This window comes from Ochotona princeps, chromosome 6, assembly GCF_030435755.1.
Source record: "Ochotona princeps isolate mOchPri1 chromosome 6, mOchPri1.hap1, whole genome shotgun sequence".
In the NCBI taxonomy this organism is placed as follows: Eukaryota; Metazoa; Chordata; class Mammalia; order Lagomorpha; family Ochotonidae; genus Ochotona; species Ochotona princeps.
The window spans coordinates 10,290,996-10,304,018 of NC_080837.1; the positions used below are offsets into that span (position 1 = coordinate 10,290,996).

Genomic DNA, 13,023 nt, shown 5'->3' on the forward strand with positions numbered 1-13,023 from the left:
GGGATCTGGGAGTGCGGTCTTGCAGGAGGCCTGAGGGATGGCACCAATAGGGGCATGCAAGGACCTGCGGGCTCACATCCCGACAGTGAGAGCAGGCCTGGTAACTTCGCCAAGTGCTTGGTCCCAGGCGGGGTGGCGGAAAAGAAAGGAGAGTCCTAGGTTAGCATGTTGGACTGGTGTGCTGGTGGACGTGGCTTGGGGAACTTTGAATGGGCCTGGATCTTGCGTGTGCAGGGATAAGGTCCCAGGAGTTTAGGACCCTAGTGGGTAGGCAGAGCTCCAAGCCAGCACCCCACCCAACCGAAAAACTGGGTTTCAGAAGGTGGGGCTAGGGAACCCATGTAACTCTCGGGCACAGGGACTGTGGATTGATCAGAGAAAGGGGTACGGGGATATGTGGGTGGGAGGACTGATGAAGGAGTATGTTAAAGGTGAATAATGACTGCTAAGGGCCTTCCATTGATAAAGCCACTGTACTTGCAGGTGAGTGAGGGGGGTGAGACAGAGCAGTTTGGAGTGGAGAAGCTGGAGGACCTTTATGGGTTAGACACAGCCCATGTGGGAGACCTGAGCTGGGCTAGATAACATGGCTCACCACCAACCACTACTCACTAGGTAACACTAAAGCTAAGGCTGGGGGTCTACCTGGCAGGGCTAGACATAGTACCCTCCAGTGAGAATTGGAACAGGGGACAGGTAATCTTAGAATGGGCCATGACACTTAACAGTACACAAGAGAACCAGGTCTGGGGGAAGATTCTGTAGGGGTTCCACCCCTGTGGAAGTGCAATTTCTGCTGGTTTGCTTAAGAGCTAGGGGTGGTAACAAACTGAGCTAGGCATGATCATGGAACCCTCCAACACTCATGGGTACTGGGTTAGATACAGACCGGGCTGGTCCAGGCTGTAGCATCCACAGGCACACCCAAGAATAGGGTATGGGACAGGCTGGGCCACAACATCCACCAGCTCATACAAACGCTAAGACGGGGGGTTTGGACTAGCCAGGTAAGGGCTTAGCACCCACTGACACCTGTGAAATCTGGGTCTGGGAGTGGACCTAGTCGAAGAACTGAGAAAACTCCACTGGTAGGCCATACTCTCGCTAGTGAGTATATGATTCAGGCCTGGGTGTTGGTCAGGCTGGGCAAGGCAGCTCCACTATTAGCAAGTGTGTGGATTGGTCCTGAAGGGGGTGGACCAGGCAGGGTCAGGCCAAACCTTAGCTCACTGGCATGTGTAGGAGCCAAGTTGAAGTGCAGGGTCATGCCAGGATAGACTATCACACCTGCCAGTTTGCATGAGGCAGGGATGGGAGCAGACTGGGCAGGGATAAGTCGTAGCACCCACCAGCAAGAGTTGGGATAGGGAGTGGGCCAGGACGGGCCAGGCTGCAGCATCCGGTGGCAAAGGCCAAGACAGGATATGGGCTGTACTGAGCTGGGTCAGAGCAACCACTGGCATGTGCAAGATCTGTGTCTGGTAACAGGCCTGGCTGAAGAGCTAAGGGAACACTCCTTTTAGGGTTGTGGTTCCCACTGGTGAGCACAAGAGCCAGAATGGGGGCAGTGATCTGGGCTGGACATGGCTGTAGAGATGTGGACTGGGTTTGGAGTGTGGCAGACTGAACTAGACTCTAGCACCCACTGGTGCACATGAGAGCCAGGTGGGTGTAAGATGGGCTGGGCTAGGTCTCAGCACCCAGTGAACCATATGAGAGCTGTGTCTGGGTATGGACCCGGTGTGGTTGGGCTATAGCACCCAACAGTAAGAACCAGAATGGGTATGGGTCAGTTGGGCAATGTCACTGTACCTGACAGAACAGGAGGTGGATTAAATCAGGGTGGGCCAAGAACTCACCAGTATGTACAACATCTGTCACTAGGAGACCTGATAGAGGAGCTTGGGGAATTTCTTTGTCAGGGTGCAGGCCCTGCAGGTGAGTGCAAGAATTAAGGCTGGGAGCAGCCCAGACCATGCCAGGTTACAGTACATACTGACATACATGTGGGTCAGGTCTGGGATCAGGCCAGGCTGGGCCAGTTAATAAAGTGGGGGTGGGGGGGCACGGCCACAGACCACCCACATTGGAGACCCAGAAGAAGCTCCTGGCTCCTGGCTTCAATGGACTCAGTTCCTCTTACTGTTGCAGCCACTTGGGGAGTGGACCAGCGGACTAAGATCTTTCTCTCTGTCTTTCCTTCTCTCTGTAATCTGCCTTTCCAATAAAACCAAATCTTCAAAAGAAAAGGATCAGTAATATTGGAGGAAAAAGTCTCCATCTACTATTACATGAAAAGAGTGCACAGGGCTGGCGTTGTGCTACAGTGAGTTAAGTCCCCTGACATCCCAGCATCCCCTGCCAGATTCAGTCCTAGCTACTCTACTTCCAACCAGCGTCCTGCTAATGCTAATAGGAAAGCAGCAGAAGATGATCCAAGTCCTAGGGCCCCTGCACCCACATGGAAAACCCAAATGGAGCCCTGAGCTCCTGATTTGCCTTGGCCTATCCTTGGCCATTGCACTATTTGGAGGTAAACCAGAGCAGTTCCTCTCTCTCTCTCTCTCTCTCTCTCTCTCTCTCTCTCTCTCTCTCTCTCTCTCTCATTCCCTCTCCTCTCTTTCTCTTTAATTTTTCTAAAAGAATGAGAGAGAGAGAGAGAGAGAGAGAGAGAGAGATTATCATATAGTATATATTCCAGAAACCTATTTTGAAAAACAGAGAAAATCTGAGAAGGCTGCATGGCCAAAAGTGACTGAAGGAACTTTCTTTTTACTGCATTGATTTTTCAGGAAGATTCCACTTCACAAGTACAATTAACTGCACAAATACAACTCGTCTCACCGATTTAAAGTGTACCACCCTGGAGCACCCATTTAGGTGCCTAGGCAACACTGGCTAGGTTTGGAGAAGTACACCCTTTCCAAAAATGCTTTTGATTACCTGCACTCAGAAAAGAAAAGGAAGTTACATTGTCCTCATGAGTATTTTGATGAAAGAGCAAATCTTCTCTAGATCCTCTAACTACACACACACACACACGCGCACACACACACACACACAACCAGTCCTTAGCCAGGAACTGCAGGCCAGCCAAACTCTCCATCACCTACACTGACAAGTCCAAAGCCCACCAGAAATCCTTTATGAAGACCTGGCAGGGTTCACCCTACTCCACACTCCTGTCAGAACCAGCAGGGATCAACGCCACCAAAATATTCCTTTACTCCCCTTCTGGCATTCCTTACTTGCAGAGGCCTGAGCCGGAGGGCTGCAGAGAGGCTGTTTTCGAGGGGGGTGGGTGTGAGCTCTGAAGCAGTGGCTGGGACACCCCTCCCCTGCTCTTCCCTGCACATTATACTCTGGGGCATGTTGCTACCACTCTGTACTCCGATTTCTCCTTCAGTGAAATGGTGTTGCAAAGCCTTTTCCAAACTCCTTATCAGGAGGATGCAGTGAAGTAAAGCCAAGCTTAGATGCGCCTCCAATGCTCCCGTGAACACCCTCCAGCCTCAGGCCTGGAGGACACTGCACTCAGTAACTAGATGAGTCCATTTCCATAGTGCACTCAGTCCAATCAATGAGGTTTCCCTAGCCAGTCTCCCCTAAGTGCTTTCTGATGGCCTCAAACTTGATGTGGAGTCAGGGAAGTGACTACAGCCTGTCCAAAGGGCAGGCTCTGTTCAGGTTTCTGCATGGAGAATGGAGGGAAGTCACCATCACACAGCTCACAGCTCAGGAAGATGGGGTGGGGTGGGGCATTAGTAACCAGACTGCCACCTTCTCAGACTTTGAGCCAAGGACCAGAAGGAAGGTTGGCTCTACTTCCCCAGGTTCAGAGAACAGATGTATGAACATCACCCAAGAAAAAAGCTGGAATAGAATCCCCACCCTCAGGGATTCTGGCTTGCCTGGGCCTCAGTGCAGCCTGAGCAGAGAGAGAAAATCTCCCCGGGCTCTTCCAAAGGACAGTGACAGTGGCATGACACCTGCCCCGAGAGGGCATGATCCCTTTCCTGAGCTACACTTTGGGACCAGAAGCTCTTCCCAAACATGCAGGGATGGGGCTGGGAAGGTGGTCAGAATACTGTCCTAGGTTGTCCAGCCATGCCTGGTATGGGCTAGAGATTAACTGAACACCAGGGGAATGAGCTGTGTGAGTGGAGTGAGTGAAGAAGCAAGGAAGGAAGGAAGGGATTGAACTAATGCACTAATGTCACCTCTCGAGGACCCTAACTCCTCTAAAGTTTGCAAGGTGGAAGCAACATATCCCCAGAGAGCTGGTCAGAAATGCAGGTTCTCAGGCCCTGGCCCAGAGACACCAGATAAGGGTCTGCCTTGTAGCACCCCCAGGTGATGCACCTAGACACAAGGCAGCCTCCTCTTTTCTGTAATTTCACTGTATCATGAAGAAGAGAACAGCTCACCTGGGACCCTATGGCAGTGGCTGTTCAGTGTTCCCAGGTGATGCTCCGGATCCAGAGAGACACCACCAGCAGCCCTGGCTCTGCCACCACTCAGGGTCAACCTTGGCTCTGACCCAGGGAGCTATCCAGCCTTCTCTTACAACAAATCCCACCTCCCTGCAACCCAGGGACCACACACCGGACTGGCTGCATAAAGACCTTGGTCCAGGCCAGATCCCATATTTCCCACTTCCTAGCTGAGACACGCCCTGCCCAAGTCACGCGACCACTCCCAGTCTCAGCCGTCTGTAAAAATGGAGCTAACGCAGGAAAAAGCGTAGAGTTCCTGGAATGCGTCAGGATCTAACCCCCTCAGATCAGCGCCTGGGTCTCGGTGGCCCCTGGGAGCTGCTTCCTCAAAAAGGGTCGAGAAGGTCTCCAGGAACAGCTTCAGACCTAGGAACAACTCGCAAGCCACGAGGAAAGGGGTGACGATCACCTTCTTCCCTTGCATTATAAGTGAAGAAAGCTCAGCATCACCAAGTCCTTACAGTGTCGCTATCTAAATCGCCGCGGGAACCAGCACGGGCCCACACGCTCAAACCTTCCCGAGTGGTTCCCCTCTGGAACACGCTGGCCTCAGCCAGGAATGCGCTCCCCCACCTCCTCCGGCCGAGCCTTCTGTGGATCTAACTCAGGGACCTAACCCCTCAGACCCTTCCCTGGCACTCCAGACCTGAATGTATGTGTGTGTGTGCAAGCGCGCGCTCGCGCGTGTCTGTACGTGCGTGTCGCGGGGGAAGGGCGCCGCAGGGTCCGCGCGCGCAAACCCCGAGTCCTTTCTCCTCCGGAGCTAGCCCAGCGCGGATGCCCCTGCCGGTTGCAAACGCTGCCAGGCCTGCCCTGCGCTCCCCGCTCCGCACCCCCAGCCCCGAAGCCAGCCGGCTGCCCTCTGCCGCAGACGCCGGCGCGCGCTCCCCGCTCCTTGCGCGGGGCTCTCCGGGCGGCCCGCGCGCCCTCCCGGTGCAGCATGCGGGCGCTGTGACGTTCTCGGATAAATGCCGTGTAACTGTGTAGGCGAATGGAAGCTAAAAATAAGAACGGAAAATCTATCATTAAGGTATCATTGCGCCAGCGCAGCTATTTGAAGGTTCCCATGGCCCCCGGCGCCTGCGTTTGAAGCCCGCCTTCAGGCTGTGCGGGATATTTGCAGGAATCCCAGCCGCGGCTCGCCAGCCAGACCTCAGGGCGCAGAGGGTGGCGTCAGGAATTATGGAAACGCTCAAAATAAAAGAAAACAGATGCTCGCTCGTCGGTCCCACCCCCTTGCCCTTCTCTCCACACTACCTACCCCTCACCCCCGTATTGCCCTCAGGTTGCCGGGCTAGGTGCTGACACCGAGGTGCAAAGACCGAGACAAGAGGGCTTCCAGAACTGTTTCGCCATCAACCTTCCTCCTTGCGCCTTAGAATTAGAAAAATAAAGTAACGAGGAGCAGGGGTGAGGGGGAGTCTTTTGGGGAGGAAAACAGTGCTGGGACTTAACCCCGGACGAGTTTCCAGTGCGCCGCGACGGGGCGCAAAGACGCAAAGTCCCAAAATGGGGAGCCTCCAGGATTCCACTGGGTTCAACTAAAATTGATCTGATTTGGTTCTCAACACCCCCGAAGAGAAGGGGAGGCCAGCGGTGGGAGGGCGTGTGTGTGTGTGTGTGTGTGTGTGTGTGTGTGTGTGTGTGTGTGTAAGTGCGCGCGCGCGCACGGGGGTGGGGAGCGCCCAGGCGCAGCCTGCGTGCCGCTCTGCGCCTCGGCAGGGCTGCGTGCGTGTCCCTGTCCGCGCTGCTGGAATGGGCTCTTCGAGGGATCGGCGTCACATGACTCCGCCTGCCCCTTAGCCAGCGCGCTGCTCGCCAGCCCTTCAGTTTGTCCCGCGCCTGGGTAGGGTCAGGCGCCGTCTTCCGGGCCTCGGGGCTCTGCGAAACGGAGAGAGGGTTTTCCAGCCGGGCACGGTTACCTCCGGATTCCAGGAGCCGCGGCAAGGCGCTGGACCCTGGAGTGTAGATATTTGGTAGGGGGAGGGGGAGAGAGAGAAAGAGGAGGAGAGCGAGCGAGCGCCAGAGAGAGGCAGCGCGCGGCGCGCAAGGACGGGGGGCTGTTGGGTGCCGCGCGGAGAAGATGTAAGCGCCAGGGTCTTGCTGGCCTCCGAGCACCATGCAGAAGGGGATCCGGCTGAACGATGGCCACGTCGCGTCCCTGGGGCTGCTGGCGCGAAAGGATGGCACGCGCAAAGGGTACCTGAGCAAGCGGAGTTCGGACAACACAAAATGGCAAACCAAGTGGTTCGCGCTCCTGCAGAACCTGCTCTTCTACTTCGAGAGCGACTCGAGCTCACGGCCCTCGGGCCTCTACCTACTGGAGGGCTGCGTCTGCGACCGCGCACCCTCCCCCAAGCCGACGCTCTCTGCCAAGGAGCCGCTGGAGAAACAGGTGAGGCGAGCGCCGCGTCCTGACTTCCCCGCGCCCCGAGTCTGGAACCTCGGGGACCTCAGCACCTGGCGGCTGCCCTGATGACCCCCCCAAACTTTAGCCCCTCCGCTTTCGGCGCTCACAACAGGGCGGGAGGGTCGACCCACGCGACGTAGATGACCCTGCGGCGGGCAGAGGGGGCAGGGACTGCGGCTGGGAGTAGGCGCTGGCTGCGGTTGCCTTTTGCCCCGAGAGTCTGGTGGGAGGCGGGGACGGGGCGGGGGAGGGGGTACGGGGGAAAGAGCAGGAACTGCGGATGCGGACAGGGCGCGAAGGACCAGAGGCGTTGAATCTGGACCCAGCTCCAGCCTTAAATGATGCTCCCAACTCTCCCCTCCCCCCCCTCCTCGCCACCACCACCCTCTTCAGCCCCGGTGACTCCAAACGGGCGACCTAGCACCGGGCCCTGTGATTCCCAGTTCTTGGACATGGGGAGGCGAGCCGGGGGAGTCTTAGCGGCCGTGGCCCCTGCATTCCCGCCCGCAGCTGGGGCATGGAAGAGCAGCCGGCGCTAGCTCGGCGGAGTCGGCGGCGTGTTCGGCCACAGGGATCGGTTCCACGTCATCCAGTGACTGCCCTGGGCTCCCTGCCTGCCAAGGACTGGAGCAGCAAATCCAAGGGTTCGGAGGAGCGCGGTAGATGCGCCCCGCTGTGGGGCCAGGGCCGCTGCGGAGGCGGTGGGGCAAGTGGGCGCTTCTCTCCTCCCCCGCCCCTGCGCTGCCGCCGCAGCTCTAACGCTGCGCGCGCGTTTCCGGAGCTGCAAGGCGTAAGGGCCTGCGGAGGGTCTGCGGAGGCCGGATTAGGGGGCGCGCCCTTGGCGTGGGGAGGAGTGACACCTGCCACTGCCGAGTTGAGGAACCCACAGTCTGACGCACTCTCCAGGGTGTCTACTTCGGTATTCCTCTCTCTCTCTCTCTCTCTCTCTCTCTCTCTCTCTCTCTCTCTCTCTCTCTCTCTCTCTTCCCCTCTCTCGTCGGTGAGAGAGGAACCCAAAATATCAGCGCTTTAGAGGGACCTGACGTCCCTGCTTGGAGAGGGATGCTGCAGGCGACAGAGTCACTTTTCCCAGGGTCACACGGGCTCTAAGCAGAAGCTCAGTCAGACCCTGGCTGCATGCACACGGCGGGGTTGAATTAGCAGAAACAGAAGCATCAAGAGGCGTCTCGGCTATAGCGCATCAGGACAGGAATCTGAGCCTGGGCTCCAGCACAGCTCTGCCAGCCTTGCCCTCAGCCCACGGATGTAGGGGAGGAGGTGGCTTCAGAGGGCTGCCAGTTGTGGGGGTTGGGGAGTAGGTGGGGTCTCTGGGGAAGACAAGTCAGGGGCCCAGCAACACCAAGGGTAGGTGGTGCCTCATCAGAAAGCCTGGATGAAACCAGAAACCCAGCCAGGGCTGCAGACACTGTGCCTGATCACTTGCAACTCTGCAGTTCAAGTGCCCCTGATCCCTGCCAGAGCCCTACAGGCCCTACACCTGCCAAGACCCCACATCCCCACCCTTCAGTCCCTACCCCAGAGCAGAGAGCCACCTCTGGACAGAAAACCAAATGGGGGGTGGGGGGCGTGGCTGGTAGCAGTGCCCTGGACATGCAGAGAACCTAATCTCAGCTGTCCAGATAGCTGTGTGACCTCAAGTCACTGACTAAACCTCTCTGAGCCTCTATTAGGAAATCTGCAACATGGAGATCATGGTTCCGACATTTGCTGGGGTTATTGAGAACACAAGTATAAATGACAGGACATTCACAGTTGGGTCTAAATGAAATATAGACCGATCTTAGTTGATACCGAATGACACTCACCCAGGCGGGATTATATGGGTCACAGAGAGTGTTAAAGCCAAAAGGAACCTCAGAGTTCATGTCCCAAGTTACAGGGAGAAAAACTGAGGCACAGGGAAGGAAAGAACTCCACAGCAGCATCAGATCTAGAGCTCATCCAGGATCTAAGGAACCCCTGACCCTTAGTCCTATGTGTGGTATGGGGACCATATCCAGTCATCCAGCCTCAGGTCGTGGAGGGGGAGGAGGAGGGTCGGCAGGGAAGGAGGGGACCCATGCGCATGCTCATTTGTTGACTTCACAACACGACTGTCGGTCGGGCATCTCCAGAGAGCAACACTCTTGGTGCAGGCTTGAGGACAGCAGGTACCAGTCAGGGGCTGGCCAGCCCAGGTGCCCAGCATTGGTGCAAAACGCCCTCCACCTCCTAAGCGCATGTGGGTCCCTTTTAACTCCAGAGTGCATATGGCTCATGTGGGAAAGTGCATTCTGCTCTTTTGGCCTGCACAAATGTTTAGAAAAAAATTCCAATTTTTTTTTTTTCAAGTGTTTGAGCCCCTACAGCTGACTCCTGTCTTGTCTGGGACTAGGGAAAGCAGCATGGATCCAGGCGCTTCTGGAAATCACATTGGTGCCCATAGGAAGCCTTGACCCTAAACCACTGTACAAGTGTCAGAGGGCCTGAATGAAGAGGCCTCGGTGAAGTTGCCAGTTTGAGGAAGCTTGCTAGTATGTAGAGAACGTGTTTGGTTTTAGTAAGTTGTCATTTTCTTATTCTTTTAAATTTATTTTTACTGAAAAGGCAGATCAAATTTATGGAGAGAAGGAAAAACAGAGAGGAAGATCTTCCATCCACTGGTTCACTTCCCAAATGGCCACAACGGCCAGAGCTGAGCTGATCCAGAGCCAGGAACCAGGAGCCTCTGCCAGGTCTCCCACATGGGTGCAGGGTCCCAAGGCTTTGGGCCATCCTCTACTGCTTTCTAAGGCCACAAGCAGGGAGCTGGAAGGGAAGTGGAGCAGCCAGGACACAAACTGATGCCCATATGGGATTCTGGAGCATTTACAAGGTGAAGATCTAGCCATTGAGCTGTTACAACAGGCCCAGGATGTCATTTTCTTAAAGAAAATTATCTAACTAGAAAATTAAGTTAGATAACTAGAAAGAGAAAGAGAACTGTGTCTTATATCTGCTGGTTCACTCCCCACATAGCTGCAATGAGCAGGGTTGGATCAGACAAACGCCAGGAGCATGGTACTCCATCCGGATCTCCCTCATGGGTAGAGGGGCCCAAGGAATTGCTTTCCCAGGTACATTAGTAAGAAGTTGAATTGGAAGCAGAGCAGCTGGAACTTGAAGTGTTGCTCCTATATGGGAGCTTAACCAGCTGCATCGCCAGGCTGGCCCCTGAAATGTCATTTTTGGCCCAGATCCAAGCAGATCACCTCCTCTTTCAGTGGCCAGGGATAGTTTCCGAAGGGACAGGACCCAAGTTTTGACTAGGAACCTTACCCCTGTCCCCAGTGTTGACAGAGCCAGGGCCAGAGACCGAGCATATAGTAGATGCACAGGAAATGCTTGTTGAGCTGGGCTGGGCATGTTGTGTGTAAATTCCCTACTTCCTGTGCTGAGGGATGGCTGGGCCCAGTACTATGCTGGGCAGCCACTATAGCCCTGGAGAGGAGGGAGCAGCCTAGGGCACACCCTGAGCCCTTCAAAGAGACTAACAGTGGGTCATGCTGGAAGGCACACTGGGAACCCAGACAAAGAGTGCCAGGCCCGTCCTGATATGGGACATTCTCTCCTGGCTTCCTCGGGTGTGGCCCTGGCACCCAGGAGCTCTGACCTAGGACGCTAAGGCTTCCTGCAGGTGTGCCACCTGGCAGGTAAAAGGTAACTCCTTGGCTTGCTCACGCCTGTCCTGACTCTGGCCCTGATCCAACAGCCTACTCAAGGAAGGCCCAACTACCATGCACTTGAACTTGGAGTTCAGCCTCCATGCAGGTCAGCAGATAGAGGTAGGGCATGAAGTCAACCCCTCACACAGATCCCTGAATCCAGAGCTGCCTGTGGACAGAGGCTTCCCTGGGCTGGGAGATTCTCCATACCTTGTTATCCAAGGGTGTCCTTCCTCTAAGAAAAGATGAAGCTCCTCTCCCCGGCTCCCATGCAGGTGGTGGGATTGCTTGGTCTGGGAACAGAGAAGGAGGTGCTTGAAGCCATGTACCCTTTAAGAGATGAGGGGATGCTCTCATCAGCAGCCAGTCAGCCAGGCACTAGCAGAGTTGACCCTGGTTCCTGGGCTGTCTTGCTATGCAGCGAAGCTATGCTATCCACCTAGCACAGCCCCTTAGGACCACGCCATCCATTTATAGGGCCTTCGTCATTAGAAAGACACAGGCCTCAGTGTCAGAGAGAGAAAGGCACAGGGGTCCCCTTGGGACGCCATCCCCTCCTGCCATGCCAGCTCAGGCTGTGCACTGCTTGCATCTGTCTATGGAAAACCAGCCAGGTGCCTACAGCAGGTGCAGGGCCTCTGGGTGAACCATGTGGGATGCTTGTGTCCCCTAATGCTCCTGCAGCTGCTGGGGTGGGATACAGGAGGCACAGCACTGAGCCTGGGATGGGATGCAGCAGCAGCCTTTTGGTGACGGGGAGCCAGGTTGGGGACAAGAGTGTGCAGTGTTGCTCCTTTCAGTATATGTTTTGGTGGTCAGAGGCAGGCCTGTGTCCAGTCCTGCAAATAGAAGCAGAGAATTTAGTTCATGTTTCTCTTCTCCTCGGGCTTCACCCAAGATGATTCTCCCCCTCACCCCCTTCACACACACCCCGGGGTCCTATCATTCCCCTCCACACACCACCAACCCCACCTTCCCTACCCCCACCAGCCACACCCCATCAGGCAGCCAGCTACTGGATGATCTTTTAAAATGCAAATAAAATCAGCAAAAATACCTGAACTCTCCTAGCCTTTAGGGAATAAAGAAAATATTCCAAGCTCCCAGCCGAGACCTTGAGCCTCTGGCTCGCTTTGCTGCAGCCCCAACTTCGTCCACCCCAGTCTGGCCACCGCCTACCATCCCTCTTCCCTGGGTTGAGAAAGAGGGTCCTGGGGAGAAAGACTATCAGGAGTTACTCACACAGCTGGGGCAGGCATGGGACCCTGCAGTGAAGATGCCCACATCCCAGCTCCAAGTCCTGGCTCTGGCTCCCTGCTTCCTGCTTGGGTAGACCCCAGGAGACAGCAGGCAGCCGTGACTCATGTACTTGGGTGCCTGCCCACATGCTTGGGAAACCTGGGCTGAGATCCCAGCTCCTGCATCGGGCCCTGACCCAATCCGGGCCATCAGCTTTCTCAGGCGGGCATTTGGGAAGTGAACCCACTAGATGAGAGCTCTTTCACGTTCTACCTCACAAACAAATAAATCTACAAATTAAAAAAAAAAAAGGCAAGGAACAAGCAGTACCCACCATCCTTTTGGTCGTAGTAGGGATGAGGGCGGGATGAAGTGTGAGGCCCATTTCTGCAAGCGCCCGTGCAGGCTGGTTAAGGACTATGCCAGCAAGGCAGAGCCTGACGCCGCCCCTCGGGGTCAAAGTGCAGCTTCTCCTGCCACCCTTTGCCTTCTTTTCTCTAAGGGCACCTGGCAGTGGGGAGATGAACTTGGCCTTGACTACCCATGAATCCTCTGTTCTTGCATGGCCAGCTAGGGCCAACCGCACCCCTCCACTTCACAGTGAGAGGTCGGGGAGCCCAAAACTGCAGGACAGAAGCCAGTCCAGACCACCATGCTCATCTGCTACTGTGTCCAAGCCCATGAACCGCCCCTCACCTACCACCTTCCTGCCTCCTTCTGAGGAACGCTGGGGACCACTGCCCCACTTTAACTTTCATAGACAAGGGGTATTCAAAAAACTGGTGAAGGGTCCTGCATTGGGGTGCAGCAGCCTGAAACAGTAGCATCCCATGTGTTTGTGAGTTGAGTCCCAGCTGCTCCACTTCCTATTCAACTCCTGCTAATGCCCCTGGGGAAGCAGTAGAGGATGGTCCAAATGATAGGGCCCTGCACCCACATGGGAGACCTGGATAGAGCTCCTGGCTCCTGGCTTCTGGCTCCTGGCTCAGCCCTGGCCCTTGCAGCCATTTGGGGAGTGAATCAATAGATGAAGGACATCTCTTTCTCTCTTCAAATTAAGTAAATATGGTTTTTAAGAACTGTGTATCACAGGCATCTCCCACATGCACATCAGTGCTCCAAGCTGTTGGTCCATCTCTGGCTACTTTTCCAGTTGTGTTAGCAGAGAGCTGGA

The 13,023-nt window shown here is 55.5% G+C and overlaps 1 protein-coding gene across 1 annotated transcript in view; it reads left to right on the plus strand.

Moving 5' to 3' along the window:
• Positions 1-6,615: 6,615 nt before the first annotated feature.
• Positions 6,616-13,023, plus strand: part of RASGRF1 (Ras protein specific guanine nucleotide releasing factor 1) — a 75,036-nt gene continuing 68,628 nt past the window's right edge. Inside the window, exon 1 of the mRNA XM_004577903.2 lies at positions 6,616-6,891. Within this exon, the coding sequence (XP_004577960.2) occupies positions 6,616-6,891 (276 nt within the window). The remainder of the gene's footprint in view (positions 6,892-13,023) is intronic.